The 25,506-nt window shown below is 37.7% G+C and overlaps 1 protein-coding gene across 10 annotated transcripts in view; it reads left to right on the top strand.

Annotated features, from left to right (window-relative positions):
• The window catches only part of EDA (ectodysplasin A), a 413,437-nt gene that overhangs the window by 26,796 nt on the left and 361,135 nt on the right, over positions 1 to 25,506 (top strand). For 5 of the 10 annotated variants that reach the window (XM_044911544.1, XM_044911543.1, XM_044911542.1 and 2 more), the window contains exon 2: positions 12,442 to 12,461. The exons of 3 other annotated variants lie outside the window; for them this stretch is intronic. In XM_044911544.1, the coding sequence (XP_044767479.1) occupies positions 12,442 to 12,461 (20 nt within the window). Of the gene's footprint in view, positions 1 to 12,441; positions 12,462 to 15,200; positions 15,243 to 25,506 lie in introns of all 10 variants that reach the window. 2 more of the 10 variants (XM_021680170.1, XM_021680154.1) reach the window with 1 other exon arrangement.

Here is a 25,506-nt window from a genome sequence, read left to right as displayed (position 1 = left end):
CCAGTGTCAAAGAAGTTACTGCCTCTGTTCTCTTCTAGGATTTTTATGGTTTTAGGTCTCACATTTAGGTCTTTAATCCATTTTGAATCTATTTTTGTGTATGGTATAAGAAAGTGGTCCAGTTTCATTCTTTTGCGTGTTGCTGTCCAGTTTTCCCAACACTATTTGTTGACGAGACTGTCTTTTTCCCATTGGATATTCTTTCCTACTTTGTCAAAGATTAATTGACCATATAATTGTGGATTTATTTCTGGGTTTTCTTTTTTTTAAGATGTTACTTATTTATTTGACATCTGGTCCTGGAGTTTTATTTGCTGGGTGTTTTTTGATTACTGATTCAATTTCTTTGCTGGTTATCACTCTGCTCAAATTTCCTTTTTCTTCCTACTTCAGCTTTGGTAGGGTATATGTTTCTAGGAATTTATGCATTTCTTCTATTTTGTCCAATTTGTTGGCATATAGTTTTTCGTAATATACTCTTATAATTGTATTTCTTTGGTGTTGGTTGTTATTTCTCTTTTGTTTTATGTTTATCTCATTTCTCTTTTTTTTCTTGATAAGTCTGTCTAGAAGTTTACCAATTTTTAAATTTTTTTTCAACGAACCAACTCCTGGTGTTATTGATCTGTTCTTTTTGTTTTTGTTTTTTCAGTTTCCACATTTATTTCTGCTCTAGTCTTTATTGTTTTCTTCCTTCTGCTGGCTTTAGGCTTCATTTGTTGTTTTTCTAGCTCCTTCAGGTGTAAAATTAGGTTGTTTGAGATTTTTCTAGCTTCTTGAGGTAGGCCTGTATTGCTACAAACTTAGCTCTCCTAACCACTTTCACTGCATCCCAAAGGTTTTTGGACCATTTTGTTTTAATTTTCATTTGTTTCTATGTATTTTTTTTTTTTTTTTGAGAGAGAGAGCATGAGTTGAGGGGACAGGGGCAGAGGGAGAGGGAAAAAGAGAATCCTAAGTGGGCTCCATGCCCAGAACAGAGCCCAACATGGGGCTTGATCTCACAGCCCTGAGATCATGACCTGAGCTGAAATCAAGAGTTGGTTGCTTAATTGACTGAGCCACCCAGGCGCCCCTCTATGTACTGTATTAATTTTTTTTTAATTTCCTGGTTGACCCATTCATTTTTTAGTAGCATGTTATCTAACCTCCATTTATTTGTGGGCATTTCAGATTTTTTTTTGTGTTTGACTTCTAATATCATAACACTGTGGTCAGAAGATATGCATCTTCTTGAATTTGTTGAGGGTTGTTCTGTGACCTAATATGTGATCTATTCTGGGGACTGTTCCATGTGCACTTGAAAAGAAGGTGTATCCTGTTTTAGGATGGAATGTTCTGAATATATGTGTTAAATCCACCTGGTCCGGTGTATCATTCAAAGCCACTGTTTCCTTGTTTATTTTCTGTGTTGTTGATCTGTCCATTGATATCAGAGGGGTGTTAAAAGTCCCCTATTATTATTGTATTATTATCATTTAGTTTTTTTATTTTTATTATTAACTGTTTTATGCATTTGGGTGCTCCTATGTTGGGTGCATAAATATTTCCAATTGTTGTATCTTCTTGTCTGATTGTCCCCTTTATTACTATATAGTGCCCTTCTTTGATTCTTGTTTCAGTCTTTGTTTTAAAGTTTATTTTGTCGGGGAAAAAAAGTATTGCTACACTGGGTTTCTTTTGACATCCGTAGGCGTGAAAGATTTTGTCCCCTCACTTTCAATCTGTAGGTGTCTTTAGGTCTAAAATTAGTCTCTTGTTGGCAGCATATAGATATGTCTTTTTTTCATTCATTCTGTCACCCTATATGTTTTGACTGGAACATTTAGGTCATTTACATTTAAAATAATTGATAGATATATATTTATTGGCATTTTTATTATTTGTTTTGTTGTTTCTGAAGGTTTTCTTTGGTCCTTTCTTGTCTTTTTCATGGTTTGCCAGTATTCTTTAGTGATAATATATACATTTCCTTCTTTTTATTACTTGCATATTTATTAGTGTTTTTTTAATATATGTTACCATTAGGTTTTTATATAACCTTTTCTGCATATAGAAACTATTAAGTTCATGGTCATTTAAGTTTGAACCCATTCTTTACTCTTCTCCTCCCCACACTTAGGTGTATGTGGTCATGTTTAAATTCTTTATTTTGAGAGATCCTTAACTGTTTTTTTTTTTTACAGAAATATTCATTTTTACTGCTTTTATGTTTTCTACTTTTGTACTGTCACTTTTGGTATTTGCACTCAGAGTCCCCTTTATTATTTAATTTTTAAAATTTAATATTTCTTACAGGTCTGGTTTAGTGGTCATGAGCTCCTTTAGGTTTTTTTGGTCTGGGAAACTCTTTATCTCTCCTTGTATTCTGAATGCTAGGCTTGCTGGATAGAGTATTCTTGCCTGCAAATTTTTCTCATTCAGTACTTTGAATATGTCATGCCACTCCCTTCTAGCTTATAAAGCTTCTGCTGAAAAGTCCCCTGCTAGCCTTATGGGGTCTCCCTGGTATGTTACTGCCTTCATTTGTCTTGCTGCTTTAAAATGTTTTGCCTTATCACTATGTTTTGCTAATTTAATTACAGCGTGTCTTGGTGTGGATCTGGTTTTGTTTATTTTGATGGTTGTTCTCTGTGCCTCTTGGATCTGGATATGAGGTTCCTTCCCCAGATTAGGGAAGTTTTCAGCCTTTATTTCTTAAAATAAATGTCCACCTCCTTTTCTCTGTCGTCTTCTTCTGGGACTCCTATAATATGAATGTTACTACGTTTGATGGAGTCACTGAGTTCTCTAAGTCTATTCTTGTTTTTCATAATTGTTTTTTTCTCTTTTGGTCAGCTTGAATACTTTCCATTACTTTGTCTTTTAGGTCATTAATTTGTTTCTCTACTTCTTCCAGCCTGCTGTTCATTCTGAGAAGCGTGTTTCTAATTTCATTTATTGAAGTATGTTAAGGGTCTTATCTCTGTGTTAAGGGTCTCATTCATGTCTTCCACTCTTCTGTCAAGTGGAGTATCCTTATGATCATTATTTTAAATTCTCTGTCAGGAATGTTACTTATATCTGTTTTCTTAGATCTCTGGCCATGCCTTGTCCTGTTCTTTCATTTGGGACAAATCACTCTGTCTTCTCATTTTGTTTAATTCTCTCTGCCTTTTTTATGTTTTAGGAACATCAGCTATTTTTCCTGATTTTGCAGGTAATGGCCTTTTGAAGAATGGGTCCTGTGGTGCACTGCCATAGAATGTCCCCTCTTCCACAGGGCCTGGTGCTTCTTAGAGTGTCTACAATGTGTGCTGTGTGTGCTCTGCTCTTTTTTCCTGGCCACTTTATCCTTCAGGCCAGTTGTCTCAAGGCTCTCTTTGCATGTTATGAGCAGTGTTTTGTCCCTGGGCTGAATGTGGTGCATTTTAACTAGGTGTGCTCTGGTCAATTTTTGAAATGAGACCTGTTGCCAGTGCCACTGGAACCAAGACTCTGAAAAACTCCTGTATCAGGAGACTTGTTGTGGGAAGGGGTTTGGGCCAGTCTTCTGGGGGAGGGGGCCTGCCACGCTGGCACTGAGGTAAGTGTGACTGGAAGGAGTGATTCCACTGGAGCATGAGGAGCAGGGGCTTGGTGTCCACAAGTTAAGTAACAAGTGTTGGCACTGCATTGGTTCCTGCAGATGGCCCTGTGCTTATGCTGAGAGGTGGGGTAGTGAAATGGCACCTGCCAGTTACTTAGTTCCCAGAGAGGTCTCTCCATGAATGCTGCCTCTCTGGAACACACTCAGATGCGTGAATAACCTCCCCACTATATACCCCAGGCACTCTTAAGTTCGCATTTTTCACACTGTATGTCTGTGGGTCATTTGCTTGCCTTCTCTCCAAGAGTAGTGTGATGCCCTCCAGGCTCTATCCCAGCCAAGCTTCCTGACTTAAATCTCCAGGCTTTAAGCCCTGCTGGTTGCAAGAACTCACAAAATTCAGCCCCTCTTACTTTCCAAGCCAATTGCTTTGGGGATTTTCCCCATGTGCTCTCCTGTGTGCTAGTCTGTTTCTCACCCTTTTCCATGATTACAGCTCCCTCCCTATCACAGTGGGCACTATGTGTCTCTCAAACCACATCTCCACACTTTCTACCTTCTTCAATGTGGTCTCTTCTCTACCTTTAGTTGTGGAATTTGTTTTGCCAGTCTTCAGTTTCTGGGGTATTTAGGATTATTTGATAGTTACCCAGTGGTAATCATCAGACAAGATGACCCTAGGGTCTTTCGTTTCTGCTGCTAATTTTCCAAATGAAAATCTTTATTTTTGCCTTTGGTCATTTTTCCATGATATGTTTAGGTGTGGTTTTCTTTATATTTATCTTCACTGGGGTTGAATCTGTGGCTTGATGTTTTTTTGTCATTTTGAAATATTCCCAGCTATTATCTCTCTAAATGTTATTCCTGCTTTATTATCTCTCTACTCTAAAATTCAGTTACAGTGTATCCTTTGTATCTCTTACGCACTTATATTTTGTCCTTTTTCTCTCTGTGTCACATCCTGGTTATTTTCTTCTGACCTATCATCCAATTCATTGATTCTCTCTTTAGATTTGTCTAATCTATTAAATTCACCCACTATATATTTTTTAAATTTAAATTCAATTTAATAAACATATACTGTATTATTAGTTCCAGAGGTAGAATTTAGTGATCCATCAGTTGCATACAACACCCAGTGCTCATTATTTCAACTGCCCTCCATAATGCCCATCACCCAATTTCCCCATCTCCCCACCCACCTCCCTCCAGGAACCGTCAGTTTGTTTCCTATAGTTAAGAGTCTCTTATGATTTGCATCTCTATTTTTGTCTTATTTTATTTTTCCTTGCCTTTCCCTATGTTCATCTGTTTTGTTTCTTAAATCCCACATATGAGTAAAGTCATATGGTATTTGTCTTTCTCTGACTTTCTCTGATTTCTAGAATTTTCATTTTCTTTTTCTAAAAGATTTTATTTATTTGAGAAAGAGAGAGAGTGCATGTGGGAGCAGGGGGTGGGGCAGAGGGGGAGAGAGAGGGAGAGGGAGAGGGAAAGAATCCCAAGCAGGCTCGGAGCCCAATGTGGGCCTCAATCCCACAACCCTGAGATTATGACTGGAGCCCAAACCAAGAGGTGGATAATTAACTGACTGAACCGCCCAGGTGCCCCTACCATTTTGTTCTTTTTAAAAATAGTGTTCAGGGGCACCTGGGTGGCTCAGTTGGTTAAGCGTCTGCCTTTGGCTCAGGTCATAATCCCAGGGTCCTGGGATCGAGCCCCGCATTGGGCTCCCTGCTCAGTGGGACGTCTGCTTCTCCCTCTGCCTGCCACTCCCCCTGCTTGTTCTCTCTCTTTCTCTCCATCAAATAAATAAATAAAATCTTAAAAAAATAAATAAAAATAGTGTTCAGATCTTTGCCAAATTTTACAATCAGTCTTTTCTCTTTTTTTGAACATATTAGCCACAATTACTTGAAATTCTTCATCTGGCAACTCAATTATCTCAATCCTTTAAGGTATGTTTCTATTGTCTACTGTTTCTCTTAATTTTCTATTACTTTGCTTATATGCCTGATTAGTTTTGTTTGAGTGGCAGTGTATATGATAAACTATATTAGAGGTGGTTTGAAGTGTCAGGTTTTTTTTTTTTTTAATCCTCATGCAGAAAGGATTTGTGTTCACATCTGGTAGGTGGTTAGGGATACTAGCAATCCACGTCACCTCCTTAGTCCAATCTGAGATTGAGATAATTTGAAGCTGGCCATGTGAAGGCTGATTTACCCTTCCTTTCAGTATCTGTCCTTTCTCAGTTAGAACCCAACATCTGAGGGGTTTTCTACAGTTTGCCTCAGTGTTAGGGCCTGTATTCTAACTCTTGTTATTTTAGCTCCATGAGCCTGTTAAAAGCTCTGCTGTCTCTCAGCTGACTCCTGTGATCAGCCAATGAGCTGAGGAGAGAAATAGTCTTTTTGAGGTTTTTTTGTTTGTTTGTTTGTTTTTCATCTTGGCTCCATAATACTTCATTGCCCTGTTAGATCTTGGATGACTTCAGATATATACTATTTATATTGTATCCAGTTTTTTGTTGTTGTTGTTTTCAGCAGGAAATTTTGTCTGAATTACTTCATCTTCCATTATTAGAAGCAGAATCATTTTATCACTTCTTGAAGAAGCATTTATTGATCATCTCATATCTATCAGGCACTATACAAAGCAGTGGAGATAGAACTATTGAACTGGTTAGAAAGGATTTTTGCCATCATGGAGCTTACAGTCACATGAACAGGCAAATATAATACAATGTGATAATGCAATGTTAAGGTTAATCATAGGATTATCTGGAGCACTAAGTAGGAATACCTGACACAGGCTTTTGAAATCAATGAGCAGTTTTTGGACAAAGCATCTTCTGAGCTTAGATCTGAAAAATAAGTAAGAATTTTCTAGGACAGGACTGTTTTAGGCAGAAGAAATAGCCTGTGCAAAGACCTGGAAGTGAGAGAGAACTTGCCATATTTAGGGAACTGAAAACTCAGTTGTTGTTGTTGTTTTTTTTTTTGTAAAGATTTTATTTATTTGACAGAGAGATTGAGACAGTGAGAGCAGAAGCACAAGCAGGGGGAGTGGGAGAAGGAGAAGCAGGCTTCACGCTGAGCTAGGAGCCCAATGCGGGCCTCAATCCCAGGACCTTGGGATCATGACCTGAGCCAAAGGCAGATGCTTAACTGACTGAGCCACCCAGGTGCCCCAAAAACTCAGTTTCCATGAGACTACAGTTGTCAAGACAGTGTGGTACTAGCACAAGGATAGGCATATATAAATCAATGGAACAAAATTGATTGTTCAGAAACAACCCTCACATTTATGGTTGACTGATTTTTTACAAATATACCAACACAATTGATTGGGAGAAAAAATACTCTGTTCAACAAATGGTGCTGGTACATTGGGATATCGAAGTGCAGAAAAATCAACTTTGACCCTTGCTGTACACTATACCCCCAAATTAACTCAAAATGTACAATAGTGGGGCACCTGGGTGGTGCAGTCAGTTAAGAGTCTGCCTTCAGCTTGCTTCTCTCTGTCCCTTTGCCTGCCACTCCCCCTGCTTGTGCTCTCTCTCTCTGTGTCAAATAAGTAAAATACTTTAAAAACTACTCTTTAAAAAAATGTACAGGAGTGCCTGGGTGGTTCAGTCGGTTAAGCGGCTACCTTCAGCTCAGGTCGTGATCTCAGGGTCCTGGGGTAGAGCCCCGCATCAGGCTCCCTGCTCAGCAAAGAGTCTGCTTCTTCTTCTGCCTCTTCCTCGTGCTCTCACTCTCTCTCTCTCTCAAATAAATAAATAAAATCTTTAAAAAAATATACAATAGTTTTATTTTTTTTTAAGATTTTATTTCATTTGAGAGAGAGCGAGAGAGAGAGAGCACGAGTTGGGGGGAGGAACAGCGGGAGAGGGAGAAGCAGACTCCCTGCTGAGCAGGGAGCCAGATGCTGGGCTCCATCCAGGACCCCGGATCATGACCTGAGCTGAAGGCAGATGCTTACCCAACTGAGCCACCCAGGCACCCCTCAAAATGTACAATAGTTTAAAATGTAAGTGTAAAAACAATAAAACTTTTAGAAGAAAATATAGTAGAAAATCTTCAAGACTGGGCTGGACAAGGATTTGTTAAATAAAACACCAAAACAGTGCAAAAAATAGTAAAATTGATACACTGGAACTCATTAAAATATAAAAACTTTTGTTTTAAAAAATTTAAAAATGAAATAAATGTAGCAGATGAGGAGAAAATATTTGTAAAACACACATTCAATAGAGAATTTTATCCAGAATTTTACAAAGGACTCTTGGAACACAGTAAGATAAACCAAACACAAAACAGTCAAAAGATATAAACAAATATTTCAGCTCAGAAGATATTCAAATTGCTAAATAAATACACCAAAAGATATTTGACATCATTATCCATCAGGGAAATGCAAATTAAAACCACAATGGAGAAAATTACCACATGATCTCACTTATATGAGGAATCCAACAACAACAACAAAACCCAAGCTCATAGATATAAGAACAGATTGGTGGTTGCCAGAGGTGGAGGGTGGAGGGTGGGCGTAATGGGTGAAGGAAGCCAAAAGGTACAATCATCCAGTTATAAAATAAATGAGTCATGGGGATGTAATGTACAGCATGGTGACTATATTTAATAATACTGTATTTCATATTTGAATGTTGCTAAAAGAATAGATCTTAAAAGTTCTCATCACAAAAAGAAATTTCTGTAACTATGGTGACAGATGTTAACTAGACTTGTGGTGATCATTTCACAGTATATAAAAATATCAAATCATTATGTACAGCTGAAAGTAATGTTTTATGTCAATTATACCTCAATAAAAATAATAAACATTGTTTTAAAACCACAATAGTGAATCCATTTCACATTCACTACAGTGGCTATAGTGAAAAAGACAATAACACATGGAGATGTAGAGAAATGAAAACCCTCATAAGTTGCTGGTGGGAATGTAAAATGATGTAACTGTTTAAATAACAGTTTGGCACTTCCTCAGTAAGTTAACATAGAGTGACCGTATGATCCAGCGATTGTTATCCTAGGTATATACCCAAGATAAATGAGAGCATATATGTTCACACAAAAACCTCTAAAGAAATGTTTATAGCCGCATTATGATAGCCCAAAAGTGTAATCAACCCAAATGTCTAATGGATAAATATAATGTGGGATAATATTTTCTACAATGGAACATTATTCACTTATAAAAAGGAATGAAGGAAGTACAGATACATGTTACAATGTAGATGAACTTCAAAAATATACCAAGTGAAAGAAACCAGTCACAAAACACATAATGTATGATTCCATTTATATGTAATATCTAGAATAGGAAGACCTGGTGCCCAGTTTGGTTTCTGTGTCTCAAATGGAAATAATCCCCTGGGTTTGGGACAAACAAATATGTAGAGACAAAAATTAGATCAGTGGATACCTGGGCCAGCTGGATGGAATGGGAATTAAGTGAATATGGGCATGAGGGAGTTTACTGAGGGAACCTGTTGGAGGGATTAAAATATTTAAAACTGATTTAGTACAGTTAGGGTGGTGGCAGTGGAACTAGAAGAAAAGAAATAATGCAAGAGATATCATGGTTATAGAATTTGGTAAAGTTACTATAAATCATTGACTTGTACACTTAAAATGGATGAATTCTATGATATGCAAATTTTATCTAAATCTGTTATTTTAAAAAGTGGCACATGGAATATGGTCAATAAACGTGTAGAAGGTAGTTGTTTCTGAATGATACCTATCTTTAGAGGAAGAGAATCTTCAAGACTGTTCATCTCAATGACCCTCAGACTTATCTCTCATTAATCAGTGTGCCCAGGATCCCACCATAGATTCAATTCAGAAGCTCTAGGGGTGGACATTTAGTCGTGTATAATTTTTTGAAAGCTCTATGGGTGATTCTGGTGTGCACACTTGGGTAAGAATCTGTGATTTATGGAATTGTGAATGGCTTGGTATGGTTAGAACCTAGAGTTCATGTGGTGTCCAATGGCTTTTTGCACTAGAATGGGCATACAGGAAGCAAGGATCTTGGCCCAAAATGATCTCTCTCTCCATCTCATTCTTTCTGATAGAAATATTCCTAGATCCTACTTAGATTTTTTTTACCAGAATTGTAGGGTTAAAATATATTATACAGATTGTCAATTGCAGTGATTCTTAACCACAGGTTCTTAATCCGCAGGATGCATTAGGGAACTTTTTCAAATGCACGTGTCCCTGGCCACACTCAGACATACATCATCAGAGCCTTTAGAGTGGAAACATGAGCATATATTGTTTGGGAAAAGAAAAGGCTTCCTCATTGATGCTGATGCTCATTCCATTTGAGAACTAATGCTCTAAAGGAAGGAATAAAGCAAGAGTATAAATGAGATAACAATTGTTTTCCTATGCCTAACTTCAGCTCCCCTGTTATGGCTTATTTGGTCTTTATCATCTGTGATACTGGGACTACTTTTGAAGACCACTGGACCATAAGCAAGGGTGGTAGTGGATGCTTAATGAACATCTCTATGGAATACCATTTGGGAAATAAACTTATAAACTCTGTGTATTTGGCGAGAGAGGGGTTTCAATCTCTAGTTTCTAAGCTAGATGATAGTCCTGTGTGCTTGGAATAGCCAAGGGATGAAGGTGGTTCCCTGTATCCTGTGGCTTTATGGAGATTTCCCTGCTGCTAGCTGCTGAAACCATTTTAAAATAATAGACTGTTGAGTAATCTTCTCTATGCATATCCATCTGTCACTGGGCCTGCATTTCAGAGATGAAGAGTAATTTTTATTGGAGTGATGGCATACAGCAAGGGTTGAAACTAAACAGCCACAATGAAATTGATTGTCAAAAGGAGATTACTTCTGAATTTTATTTAGTGTTTTGTGGATCATTCTTGTTTTATCCTGCAATACCAATGGCCTACAAGGGCAACAAAATATTGAACATTAGGGTTTTGGATCAATTCACAGGGCTCTGTGCCTAGAAGTACTGCATGCTTCTAAAGCACTTTTTGCTTGGGCTTGAGAAACTTTTGAGGTTTATTATGGAAGGAAGATTCTTAACACTTGTCAGAGTCAGACTCGGAGAAGGAAGAGGAGCAGAGTTCAGGGGTTCTCTTGACTCAACCATCACTTCACTGAGTCCATATTATGTACAGGACACATTGATAGTGGGGATTCTATTCCTCAAAACTGATTTAGCTAAGAAAGATTCAACCAAGGAATGCAAACCTCCTTTGTTTTTAATGTTGGACAAATCCTTTTGGTGCAGTTTGTTTCTGCTTGGATTTCCAGCTGACATCTCAAATTCAATAAATTAAACTGAACTCATCTCCGTTCTTCCCACCTCCCACCACACACACTGAATTTTACAAAATTAAACCCTAGTTTCATTCTCTCATTCACTCAGGCATAAAGCCTTGGAGGTTTTTTTTAAATTTAGCAGTCAATTGCTAAGTTGATTCATACTTTGTGGAGTTGATTTATACTATTCATGATGTCTCTTACATCACTCCCTTTCTTTTCAGTCTCACTGCTACTACTCTGGTTGTGTTTGGCTTAGGTGATCTTCAAGGTTTCTCCCAACCAAGAAAATCTGTGATTCTACCTTAGTTCCTTGTTACCTCACTCCTGCAGTGGTTATCCAGTTGAGAGTTGCTTTGTTCTCTACTCCATATGCATACCTCAATGAGATTTTTTTTTCCAAGTGTCACTTTGTCATGTCACCCCCTTCTTAATCTTTTATGTCTCTCACTGCCACTGTTCAAACTTTTTAAACTGGCATTTCAAGCCTGTCTGTAATCAGGCCTCAGATGCTCTGCCACTCTTCTTGCTACTCTCCATCTGAACCCTGTTCCATCCAGATTGGTTCATTCACAGACCTCTCACATTCTGGACTTGGTTTACCCATTCCTCAAAGTAGAATGTCCTTCCCTCCAACCTACCTCTTGAATTCCTTAAGGTCCTTCACAGCTCGACTTAAACCTTACTACTTCAGTAAATTCTTCCTTGTCCATCCATCTCAACACTTTGCTACATGCCTTATTTGGCACTGTGTTGTGTCGTGGGCTATCTTCACTTAGGTAATTAGCACACTTCCTCAACTAGAGGAAAAGTTTTGAAGGCAGAGAGTGGGTCTTAGACTTTGTAGCTCCTACAACTATACTGATCTGTACTCTTTAGTTAAAATTGAAAGTAAATCTCGATGGGCACCTGGGTGGCTCAGTCGGTTAAGCAGCTACCTTCTGCTCAGGTCATGATCCCAGGGTCCTGGCACTGAGTCCCGCATCAGGCTCCCTGCTTATCGGGGAGTCTGCTGCCTCTACCCCTCCCCCCTGCTCATTATCTCTCTCTCTCTCTCAAATAAATAAAATCTTTAAGGAAAGAAAGTAAATCTTGATATTAAAACATTCTCCTTAATATTGGACTCTAAAACACAGTTGTACACATTTATTGAGGGGAATATCATGCTACCTTAGGATATGGTGATTTTTAATGGCGTCTGTCACTAAGGCTTCTTTCCTTTTAGAGCCCTGCTTAAGGTCAAACACCCTCACAAAAAGCATATTGGACTCTATAGCCTCTACCCTCAATTTTTTTCATCCTTCAAATCTTTAAAAGCCTCTCACATAGCATTCATATTCCACTTTGACCTTCTGTGTACTTCTTGATTCCCTCAACCTAGCAAGTCCTTGCCTTTACAATTCTTTTGTAATTTCCCCCATAGACTAGTAAAGTTACCTCAATTTCTTGATCTTTGTATTCTAACTGATTTGTCAGGTCACTGGAGACTCCATACCCAAGTTTCCTTTAAAGTTGAAAACCCTTCCTCATCATGCATCAGAGTTCCTAAACTTCTTTTTTGTAATTTTTTTTAAAGATTTTATTCCATATATACAATGGAATATTACTCAGCCATCAGAAAGGATGAATACCCAACTTTTACATCCACATGGATGGGACTGGAGGAGATTATGCTAAGTGAAATAAGTCAAGCAGAGAAAGACAATTATCATATGGTTTCACTCATATGTGGAACATAAGGAATAACACTGAGGACATTAGGGGAAGGAAGGGAAAACTGAAGGGAGGGAAATCAGAGTGGGAGACAAACCATGAGAGACTATGGACTCTGAGAAACAAACTGAGGGTTTTAGAGGGGAGGGAGGGTGGGGGGATGGGTTAGCCTGGTGATGGGTATTAAGGAGGGCATGTATTGCATGGAGCACTGGGTGTTATACACAAACAATGAATCATGGAACACTACATCAAAAACTAATGATGTACCCTATGGTGACTAACATAATAATAAAAAAAATTTTATTTGAGAGAGATAGCATGCAATCGAGATGGCAGAAGCAAGGAGAGCAGCAGAGGGAGAAGGAGAAGTAGATTCACCCCTGAGCAGGGAGCTGGATGCGGGGCTCGATCCCAAGACCCTGGGATCATGACCTGAGCCAAAGGCAGCTGCTCAACCAACTGAGCCACCCAGCCCCCCCTTTTTTAAAGATTTAATCTTTTTTGTATTTTTAACAATATCTCATTTAATGTGTAACTGGGTAAACACTTAAGGAAAGGCCTCTATATCTAGTATAACACAAAATATGCCAGTGTTCCAAATAATAAAGGCCTAGGAAAAATCAGGGTTGTGGTTAGGGGTGTGTGTGTGTGTGTGTGTGTGTGTGTGAGAGAGAGAGAGAGAGAGAGAATAAATGAGAAGAGACTGTGTATGCATTTAAGCATTAAACACTGGAATTCTGTCCATTGGGAGATGTATTATATATCACAGCTGTGTAGGTAATTTAATTTTGCCTTTTGACATCATCCCAGCAAGAGCAATTTCGGTGTTTTCTTCATTTCTAGTAGGACTCAAAGCATATGGTTTATGACTGAGGATAATGACATTATAAGGTTATATTTACCAACCATAGACAAGGGGTATGTAGATTGAAATTTGTGCCATTAAATTATTAAATTAAACAAATAATTACTCTGTACCTACTATGTACCAAGAATTTCTAGGAGAGATGTGATTCATGTTAAAAATAACACCAAGTAGTATTGCTATCTCATAAACTACCTTCTCACCCTTCCAATTAACCTATTTTCTCCTCAGCCCCTTTCTTTACTCAGTCACAAAGCCGTGCTTCCATCTGCTAAACCAAAGTACCTCATGCTTGTTTTGTTGTATTTTGGAGATTTGCATTGTCCTGGAAGTTGTGGAAAGAGTACTGGAATGAGTTCTGGCTCTTCACATAGCCAATTAGCATATTTTAATGTCCTTCGCAAAATCAGAAAGGTAATACTTTCTCTGTCTCCTTCACAGTGTTTTTCTGAGGGTCAAATACAAATATATGGGAAAAATTTAAAGCTGTAGTTATTTCTTAAAGGACTTATTAACGTGTCTCTTTCAGTTGTATAAAATTTTTATTCTGATTGTTCCTTTATATATTCCATATAGTTGTCCTGTTGTCATAAATTCACAGGAATTCATGGTATTGCAATTCTTTAAGTTAAATGCCTTTATGTGTACTTCCTTTTTATATTTACAAATTCTTTCAGTGAGGCCATGTCATACTTTCTTTCCATGTATGGTAGAAGAAAAACTAAATTGAAAATTAGGAGAGGGGTATTGGTCCCAAATATGAGTCTAGTTATTCTCCCCTAGTTAAGTTGGGTCAATTTAGGAAGGTCACTTCACCTTTCTCGTTCTCAATTTCCTCATTTGTAAAGTGTTGGAAATTGAAGTTGATGACCGATAAGGTCGCATAATGCTAGCAGTTTTATCACCATAGCTAAATAAAAGCCCCATTGATTTTTTCCCCCAAATTTTCTTACCCCCTTGAAAATCATTGGCCTAATAAATATAGTCCAAATATTTTCGCTGGCAATTCAAGACCCATGTCAATGCTGGTTTGCCAGCATTATCTACTGTTCATATTAGGAATCCCCAGTTTTCTTACTGAATATTCCTACCCTCATTGTCACTTGTTTCATCCCTCCTATTAAAATCATCTTTTTGGCAGTAGAATACTTATCATCTTTTAAGGACAAGCTTAAATTTCACACTTCCCTGTGAAGCCCTTTCTGATTACTTAGCCCTTAGTGATTTTTTTTTTCTATTTCATCTGAACTCAAATCAGTATTTATGACATGTCAGCCACTCTACTTGGCATTGTAAGACATAGAAAGATTTTAAAAGTCCTTGACATTAGAGACAGGCTGAAATTGTGAATGAGCATTCTGAGCAGAGGGAATAACATGAGTGAAGACTTAGAGACAGTAGAGTAGAGGATAAAGGCTTATTAGAGCCCATGGACCTTACTTATTTGGTCTATATATTATCTTACAACAGTTCTTGTGGTATTGTGCTACCATATAATATAAAATTATGGTTCAAATATAGCACTGTATGTTAACTAACTGGAATTAAAATACAAACTTAAAAATAAAAATTATGGTTCATTTGTCATTTATTGGTCACCCAGCTTCCATCCTTTTAATAGCACTCCATTTTCCTTTTGGAGTAGTCCCTCCCCATTATTGGATAGTTTTGATGGCATGATTAATCTTGGTGCCTGTACCCTACAAGAGAAGCCAAAGGGATCAGGTCTTTCTTTTTACTACCTCAACAAAACTACAGTGGTGGCCATGTGATGTAAGATCAACTAGCTTACACTCTCTTTTGAAACTGGCTTGAATTTTTATCCTACCAGTCTAGATCCTTTTACTCATTACTCCAATTACCCTCTTGCAATTACTCTCAAGCCTCTTGACTCCTTATTTTCAGTTCTCCCCGCCTTAACAGAACTCGCAAAACTGTAGTTGTTTCATTCCCCTCACTCACTGGAATACCTACAAATTGAACTCCACTTGCACACATTCCCATGCTCCTGTCTCCACAGAGGAAGTGTGTTTCTTTGGTCCAAGACCAGTCCTTTCACCTGGGCTTTGGATAATCTCCCCTCATACTTTTTCATGGTCCTTTCTCTGTCAGTCATTTTCTTTTTTTCTTGTATCTTTGACCTCTCTCAAATGTTTTTTTCTTCTTAGCATGTAATCATGTTTATATCTCATCTTGTTGGGGGAACTTTCTTTGACCCATTGCTCTTGTATTTTTTAAGTAATCTCTGAAGAAATATGCCTGTATATATTTAGTTTCCTCAGTGAACATCCATTGCTGTTGTATTTATTTTTTTAAATAATCTCTTAACTTTCTTTGATCCAATATCTTCCTAAAACTACCCTATTTCCCATTTATCTTAGTAGTCAAACTTCTGAACAGAATGGAATAAGCTTGCTGTCTATAGTTTAACAACTCATTGATTCTTCCTGTGGTTAGGTTTCTGTGCTCCCCTCACCACTGAATCTTTTCTTCCTAAGGTCTCTAGTGACCTTCATATTGCAAAATTTAATGGAATTCCTTTGTTATAATCATATTTTGCTTTTCTGCCATGTTTGATATTGCCCAATCCTTTATTTTTCAGTTGCTTTTTTAAGAAATTGATAACAAGTAGAGAAAGCCGCTTAATGTTATGAATTTACTGGTAACAGAATAGAGTTATTTCAATTATTAATGCTCCTCAGTGAATATATTGAATGTAAAGCTTAAATTATGTTTTGTTTTAAAATTTGTTGAGGGATGCCTGGGTGGCTTAGTTGGTTAAGCATCTGCCTTCAGCTCAGGTCATGATCCCAGAGTCCTGGGATCAATCCCCACATCAGGCTCCCTGCTCAGTGGGGAGACTGCTTCTCCTTTTCCCACTCCCCTGGCTTGTGCACTTGCTCTTTCTCTCTCACTCTGTCAAATAAATAAAAAAATCTTTTAAAAAATCATAAAAATAAAATTTGTTGAGATCTAATTCACATACCATAAAATTCATCCTTTTAAAGTGGTGGTTTAGTATATTCACAGAGCTGTGCAACCATTGCCACTATCTAGTTCCAGAATATTTTTATTGCCCCCCCAAATATGTATCCATTAGCAGTCACTCCTCAATTTCTCATTTTCTCCTGGCCCTATCAACCACTAGTCTACTTTCTGTCTCTCCAGATTTGCCCATTCTGGATATTTCATATAAATGTAATAGCATGTGTCTGGCCTCTTTCACTTAACATAATATTTTCAAGGTTCATTCTTATTTTTTAAGATTTTATTTATTTGACAGAGAGGGAGACAGCAAGAGAGGGAATACAAGCAGGGGGAGTGGGAGAGGGAGAAGCAGGCTCCCCGCTGAGCAGGGAACCTGACGCGGGGCTCGATCCCAGGACCCCAGGATCATGAGCTGAGCCGAAGGCAGACACCCAACGACTGAGCCACCCAGGCGCCCCTCAAGGTTCATTCTTAATTGTAGCATGTATCAGTATTTCTTTCCTTTTTATGGCTGAATAATATTCTATTGTATGACCATACCACTTTTATTTATCCATTTACCTACTGATGGACATTTGGATTGTTTCCACCTTTTGGTATTATGAATAATGCTACTGTGAACAATATTGTATAAGTTTTTGTTTGAACACCTGTTTTCACTTCTTTTGAATATATACCCAGGAGTGGAATTGCTGGGTCATATGGTAATTCTGTGTTTAGCTTATTGAGGAACTGCCAAACGGTTTTCCACAGGTGCTGTACTAGTAGTATGTGAGAGTTCCAATTTCTCCAAATCCTTGCCAACACTTGTCATTATTTGTCTTTTTAAAATTCTATCCATCTTAATGTGTATGAAGTGGTATTTAATTATTTTAATTTGCATTTCCTTAGAGACTAAGGGTACTGAGCATCTTGCTATGTGCTTATTGGTAATTTATATATATTCTTTGGAAAAATGTTTATTTAAATTCCTTGCCTATTTCAAATTGCATTATGTGTCTTTTTAATGTTGAGTTGTAGGAGTTTCTAATGTTTTTTGGATATTAAATTCTTATCAGAGAAATGATTTGCAAATATTCCCCCCCATTCTGTTTGTGGTAGTCCTTTATTATTTAAACTCTCTCCTCTTTTGGTTTCTGTGACAATGGGCCTTCCTGTTTGTTTTCCTACCTCTCTGTTACTTCTCAGGTATTTTTAGAAGATCCTCTTCTGCTCATCTTTTACAAGTCAATATATCCTTTGACATACTTGGCTCTTTTCTCTTGTTACTCTATACATTTTCCCAGCATGACTTCTTTTATGCTTTCCTTTACTCCTACCCACTGAGCTCCAGTACAGTTTCTATTGGAAATCTCTTGAATGTCCCATACACAGTTTAAAATCAATTTATCCTAAACATATTATCTTTTCTACCCCAAACCTGCTTCTCCTTTCCTGTTTACTATCTCAGTGAGTAGCACTACTGTCCATTTACTTATCTAAGCCAGAAATGTTGGAGTTGTTCCAGATTCCTCCTTTCTACTCCTTTCCCAACTAAATTCTAAGTCCTATATGGAGTCTACTTTTTAAATATTTCTTCTGTCTCTCTTCTCATTTCTTACTACCTCAAATGCCACTCTCACCCAGTTTAGTTTAACTTTTAGTTTTTACCCCCAAAGCTCAGATGTCACCTACTCCAAAAATTTTTCCCTGATTGCTCTCTGCCAAATCTAAAATAGATGCTCCTTTGTGTTCCCATAGAATTCTAGGCATACTCCTCTTACTATACTTAACTGTAATATACCATAGTCTGTGAATGTTTTTTAATCTGTTTTCTCTACTGAAGTTCTTCCCTACTAAGACCTGTCTTATGTGACTTTATTCCTTCAGTGCCTTGAATAATGTTGTACACATAGTAGGTGCACAAACTTTTGTTTTTGTTGTTCAAAACTTTGAAGGAAGGAATGAGAGTGTGATACTTTATTATGAATTCCTAAGCAAAATCACATTCATCCCTAGGAAAAATAGTGTTCAGGGAAACTTTTTTTCTTATCATAGCTGTTTATTTATTGAGAGGATTCTGTTCTTGGTGGGGCCTCAACTTGTGTGAAGTGAAAAAATGTCTGTCAGACATGCCATCTGACTTTTTTTTTTTTAAGATTTTATTTATTTATTTGACGTAGAGAGAGACAGTGAGAGAGGGAACACAAGCAGGGGGAGTGGGAGAGGGAGAAGCAGGCTTCCCGCCAAGCTGGGAGCCCGATGCGGGGCTTGATCCCAGGACCTTGAGATCATGACCTGAGCTGAAGACAGTCGCTTAACCAACTGAGCCACCCAGGTGCCCCGCCATCTGACTTTTTCCATCTTGCTGCAGTGGAGTGTTGTAAGGTTGTGGCACTGTTACGAGTGGGACAATGGATTGGAGGAAAGGCAAGACAAACAAACTTCTCAATCAGCATTTTTTAAAGCATTGCCCTGGAAGATCACACAGTAGTAGAACTGAAGAGAATTTGAAGAGGCTGTCTTGTCCAGGACCTCTACCTTCAAGGAGGTGAATTCTAAAGCATTTGTGACAAATGGTCACTCAATAATATCCAATGTAAATAGGATGAAAAAGTATAAAGAATGCATAGAAAAGTGCAAAAAATAGGTATGCCAAGTAGTCTACAGTTGTACTTCAATACAGAGAAGAGATGAATTAGGAAATGACTAAAGTGCAGCTTTATATATAGAACCCTGTTTTCTCATTGCTTCTCATTAACACATGGGAGGTTTCATTCCTCGGAGAACTGAGCACTTTTTCTGTGTTAGAGTCAAAGAAATTAGAGAGCAAAGACAGACTCAAGTTGCTTCTAGGATCTGGGCTAAGGGAGTGATAGCTGCCTTGGGAAAGACTCATCAGATACATGAGTTACACTGCTTGGGGCTGCTTAATTAATAAGATTGAATTCTCTAACTGACCCTTGGATATAAAATCTGAGGACTAGTTTAAAAAGATATATGCAGCCCTATGTTTATTGCAGCATTATTTACAATAGCCAAGATATAGAAGCAACCCAAATGTCCATTGAGAGATGAATGGATGAAGAAGATGTGGTATATATAAATATATACAATGGAATATTACTCAGCCATAAAAAAGTTGAGATCCTGCCATTTGTGACAACAGGGATGGACCTACAAGGTATTATGCTAAGTGGAATAAGTCAGACAGACATAGACTAATATCATGTGACTTCACTTATATGTGGGATCTAAAAAACAAATGAATAAACAAAAAACAGACATAAATACAGAGAACAAACTGATGGTTGCCAGAGGGGAGGACAGTGGGGGGATGGGCAAAATAGATGAAGAGGAGGAAGAGATACAGGCTTCCAGTTATAGAACAAATGAGTCACAGGAATAAAAGGTACAGCATAGGGAATATAGTAAAAAAAAAATGTCTGAAGACTGAGGTTGGAACATAGTGTTGTAAAAAGACTTTGCATTCGGGGTGCTTGGGTGGCTCAGTCAGTTAAGTGTCTGCCTTTGGCTCAGGTCATGTTCTCAGGGTCCTGGGATCAAGTACCACATCGGGCTCCCAGCTCAGTGGGCAGTCTGCTTCTCCCTCTCCCTCTGCCTCTTCCACCTGCACGTGCTCTCTCTTGCTCTTTCTCTCTCCCTGTCTCTCTCTCTCTCTCTCTCAAATAAATAAAATCTTTAAAAAAGAAGACTTTGCATTCTAAGTGGAGGATTGTGGAGAGGTAGTCCACATGGCATTTAGATACATGGACTTGGCGGCCTGAAGTCAGGATTTGAATCTAAGCTCTGCCATTTACTACTAATTTCCTACTAGCCTTCTCCATTTCTTCATCTATAAAATAAAAATAATAAAATATCTACTCTAAAGTTGTTATGAAAATCAAAGAGGAAATGCATATGAACCTTAGAGTATAGTGCTTGGTATGTAATAAGTGCTCACTAAATGTTAGCTAGTCATAGTAGTAACAGCAGCAGTTGGAGTATTTTAATTATTGTGCTGTACTGAAGAAGCAAAGAGGAAAAATCTTGGTCAGTCTTAAGTAAATGAAATTCTTAGTTATTTCATAATGGTAGTGCTGGTGATGGTGGCAAAGAAAAAGTACACTATTACACCAATAATGCAAATGCCTAGAGAATCTTCTCATGAGTACCTGGATTCTATCACATTTCCAATGTTAGACAAGATTTGCCCATTACATGTGGGTTACAGCTATTACATGGGATGTGCCATAAAAAAAAAAAAACATCCACTGTCTTAATACTTTAGGCTCTGCCTCTCCTTTCAAAAATCAATACAAACCAAAAAAATAACTGGAAACTATTTTACATTCTCTTTCTTAACCTAAATACTGTACTTCCCCTCCAAATTGACACTTTGCCAATGAATTAAACAAAAAAGGGGGAAAAGACTAAAAGAAACAGTCATGTTGTACCAGAAGCAGCCAGTGTTTTCATCTGATGGGTCTGTGACTTAAAAGCAAGAGAAGTTCATGAATAGTTCAGTATTTGGAATCTGACTGCTAAACTGGGAAAACTCATGTAACAGGTTTTACACCCCTCCCACTCCCCCACACCCCCATACCCCCATCTCACCCCTGTTAGAGTCATTTTAAAAACAACTTCCTGATAATCATTTACAGTCAAGTTAGCTATTTTCCTATTTGTAGTACGCATTTTTATTCAGCCTGGCTCATTTGAAATTGGTTTTCAGTAATGCATTTGGGGCTTGATAACTGCATAAATGGTTTTCTCAAACAGCATTGTGATGATGCCAAGTGCTCCGTGTGCTTTTTATGGCTTCACCACAATTTTACATTTGAACCCGAATGTGCTGAACCAAGCTTTCTCTGGGCTAGTCTAAGCAACAACTACTAGACACTGTACAATAGGAGGTAAGAGTATAGGCTGAAGAGTCACAGACCTGCTTTTTTGTTGTTTATTTTTTTACTGTGGTAAAATATACATAACATAAAATTTATCATTTTAACCATTTTTAGGTATATAATTCAATGGCATTAAATACATTTCACAATGTTGTACAACCATTAACCACTATCCCTTTCCAGAATGTTTTCATCCTTCCAAATTGAAACTCTGTGCCCATTAAACAATAAGACCCCATTTTCCATTGCCCCCAGCCCCTGGCAACCACCATTATACTTTCTGTTTCTATGAGTTTGACTGTATTAGATAACCATTTTAGTAGAATCATACAGTGTTTATCCTTTTGTGACTGCTTATTTCACTTAGCATATTGTCCTCAAGGTTCATCCATGTTGTAACTTGCATCAAAATTTCATTCCTTTGTAAGGCTGAATAATATTCCATTACATTTTGACTGTTGTCAAAAATTAATTGCCTGTGTGGAGTGCCTGGGTGACTCAGTCGGTTAAGTGACCAACTTGTGATTTCGGCTCAGGTCATAATTTCCTGGGTCGTGGGATCGGGCCCTACATCAGCCCCATTTCAGGCTCCATGCTCAGTGGGGAGTCTGCTTGAGAGTCTCTCCCTCTGCCCCACCCCCCACTCACTCCTATGCTTGCTCTCTCTCTCTCTCTCTAAAATAAATCTAAAAAAATAACTCTGTATGTGAGGATTTATTTTGGGGCTTTCTGTTTTATTCACAGAATAAAACCTTGGCTTTGTTACTTACAGGGCGATGATCTAGGGGTTACTCGACCTCTCTGATATCTCCCTGTGGTAGAAAGTAAACTCCATGAGGGCAGAAATTTTTTCCCCAACTTTTTAAACTCCATCTAGTTAACATACAGTGCAATATTAGTTTCAGGTGTAGAATTTAGTGATTCATCACATATACAACACCCGCTGCTCATCATAAGTGCCCTCCTTAATACCCATCACCTGTTTAGCCCACTCCCCCATCTCCCCTCCAGTAACCATCAGTTTGTTCTCTATGGTTAAGAGTCTGTGTCTTGGTTTTCCTCTCTTTTTCCCCCCCATGTTCATTTGTTTTGTTTCTTAAATTCCACAAATGAGTGAAATCATATGGTATTTGTCTTTCTCTGACTCATTTAGCTTAGCGTAGTACTATCTAGCTCTATCCACATCATTGCAAATGGCAAGATTTCATCCTTTTTTGTGGCTGAGTAATATTCCATTGTGTGTGTGTGTGTGTGTGTGTGTATGTGTTGTGTGTGTGTAATATTCCATTGTGTATATATATATGAATGGACATTTGGGCTCTTTCCATAATTTGGCTTTTGTTGATAATGCTGCTACATACATCAGGGTGTATGTATCCCTTCAAATGTGTATTTTGTATCCTTTAGGTAAATACCTAGTAGTGCAATTGCGGATCATAGGGTAGTTCTATTTTTAACTTTTTGAGGAACCTCCATGCCGTTTTTCAAAGTGGCTGCACCAGTTTTCATTCCCACGAAAAGCATGAGAGGGTCCCCTTTTCTCCTCATCCTTGCTAACACCTGTTGTTCTTGTGTTGTTAATTTTAGCCATTCTGACAGGTGTGAGGTGATAACTCATTGTAGTTCTGATTTGTATTTTCCTGATGATGATGAGTGATATTAAGCACTTTTTCATGTGTCATCCATCTGGATGTCTTGTTTTTTTTAAGATTTTATTTTTAAGTAATCTCTACACCCAACATGGGGCTTAAAATCACAACCCCAAGATCAAGAGTTGTATGCTCTAATGACAGCCAGCCAGGCGCCCCAGCCATCTGTATGTCTTCTTTGGAAAAATGTCTATTCATGTCTTCTGCCCGTTTTTTAACTGGATTATTTGGATTTTGGGTGTTGAATTTTATAAGTTCTTTATATATCTTGGATACAAAGAGGGTAGAAATTTTTATCTCTTTTGTTTACTATTAGTAGTATTTAGAATAATCAATTAATTACAAACAAAAATTTTGTTGTTAAATGAATGAACAGTAACCTCCCTCAGAAGGCTGTTGTAATGGATGGAACTAGAGGGTATTATACTAAGTGAAATAAGTCAATCAGAGAAAGACAATTGTCATATGATTTCATTCATATGTGGAATTAAAAAAACAAAACAAGGTACCATAGGGAAAGGGAAGAATAAAACAAGATGAAATCAGAGAGGTACACAAACCATAAGAAACCCTTAACTATAGGAAACAGGGTTGCTGGAGGGAAGTAGGGTGGGGGAGGGGTAATTGGATGATGGGCATTAAGGAGGGCACGTGTAATGAGTACTGGGTGTTATATGCAACTGATGAATGAACTGAACTCTACCTCCGAAACTAATGATACACTATATGTTAATTGAACTTAAAATTAATTTTTAAAAAAGAAGGCTGTTGTAAGAATTAAATGAAATAATGTATGTAAAACATTCAGCATACTTCCTGACAAAAAGTGTGTAAGAAATGATAGTTATCTAAAATATTCATATCAATTATATAAGTCCTGTGGATTAAATGACTAATAGTAAACAGATCTATAATTTGGTGGGTTTCTCTTCAGATATAAGGCACAGGTTGGTGTGGGTGTGGAGTTACTTTGACTTGAGTGGCCCTCAGTTGGTAGGCACACAAGAACTCACCACAACCATCTCTCCCTTCTAAATTGCTGATACTGACTCCCTTATTTCTGGTACTAGAGACAAAGGCTAGATGAACACTGCTTCTCGGATGCCAAAAGAGAAAATGAGGACTTTACGGTAAAGTGCAGGGATGAAAACCAGCAGCTCTTTAGGTCTGAAAGGACCAAAATTAGTATCACCATCATTCTGTAATCATTTTGCACTAACACCAGTCCTGGCAGGGGGATTAGAGGGATTTGGATCATTAAGGGTCTACTATGTGCTACGTGCCAACCACTGGATTAAGAGATTTATAGTTATTCTAATGTATTCTCCACAATTTTTCTGCAAATTAGTTATTATCCCTATTTTCCAGATGAGGAAGCAAGCTCTGAGAGATTAAGTAATGGTAAATAGCAGAACTGGGGTTTAAACCCACATCTATTTTGACTCCAAGGCCTCTGATCTGAAGCAACGTAGATTTTGTTTAGTTTCATTTTCAAATTCCAGCCCTTCTGGTAAGGGTGGGAACAGCTAATACAAATTTTTGGACTCATGTAATGTATTATTTCGTTGTTGTTTTTCTGATACATAACTGCTTTAGCTTTTGGATTATCCCCATGTGCTGGTCTGTTGTTTTAACTGGAAAGTTGGAGGTTGCAAAGCTAACAAATAGTTTTTCTGAGAAATGTAAAATTTTCTAAATTATAAGCCTGTGCATTTAAAAATTTTAATTTGTGGTGGTACATCATAAATAATTATAAATAATTTTATGAATAATCATAATTATAATTGTCATGTCATCCTGGTCCTAAGTCTTGGACCAGTTTGTTTCACTCTGCTTCCGAGCCAGACCAATCATTTTTATAAACTTATACTATTGTTTACAAGGTAATAAGGGCAGAAACTGTGGATGGTTCATCAGAAAGTCATTACCTTTGCCATAAGTTGACAGGAAGGGATAAGTTTCTGGGCAATTAGTGCCATCTTCCATAGAAGGAGAGGCTTGGATGTATGCATGTGTATATATAATGTTATCACAGGAGTTATGCCAGGACTTCAATGAGTGCCATCCATCTGGACTGTAAGAAGGACAAGAGCTCAGACTTCAGAGCTGAACTTCATGGCTTTGAATCCTTGTTCTGACACTAGCCTTGAGACCTTGAACAGTTACTTAAGGAAACTGAGACTCAAAGTTTATGTGAAAAGTGGGAATAATAACAGGCTGTCTACCCCATAGGGTGGTTATCAGAATAAAATAATCCAGTTGACCCTTGAACAACATGGGTTTGAACTGCAAAGGTCCACTTATATGTGGGTTTTTTTTTTAATAAATACAGTACAGCACTGTAAAGGTAGTTTCTCTTCCTTATGATTTTCTTAAAAACATTTTCTTTTCTCTAGCTTACTTTATTGTAAGAATACAGTATATAATACATATAACATACAAAATATGTGTTAATGAATTCTTTATATTATCAGTAAGGCTTCCAGTCAATGGTCGAGTGT

The sequence above is a fragment of the Neomonachus schauinslandi genome, chromosome X, assembly GCF_002201575.2.
Source record: "Neomonachus schauinslandi chromosome X, ASM220157v2, whole genome shotgun sequence".
NCBI lineage: Eukaryota > Metazoa > Chordata > Mammalia > Carnivora > Phocidae > Neomonachus > Neomonachus schauinslandi.
Note: the sequence above shows the minus strand (reverse complement) of the source record. Positions and strands in the feature narration are given on the sequence as shown.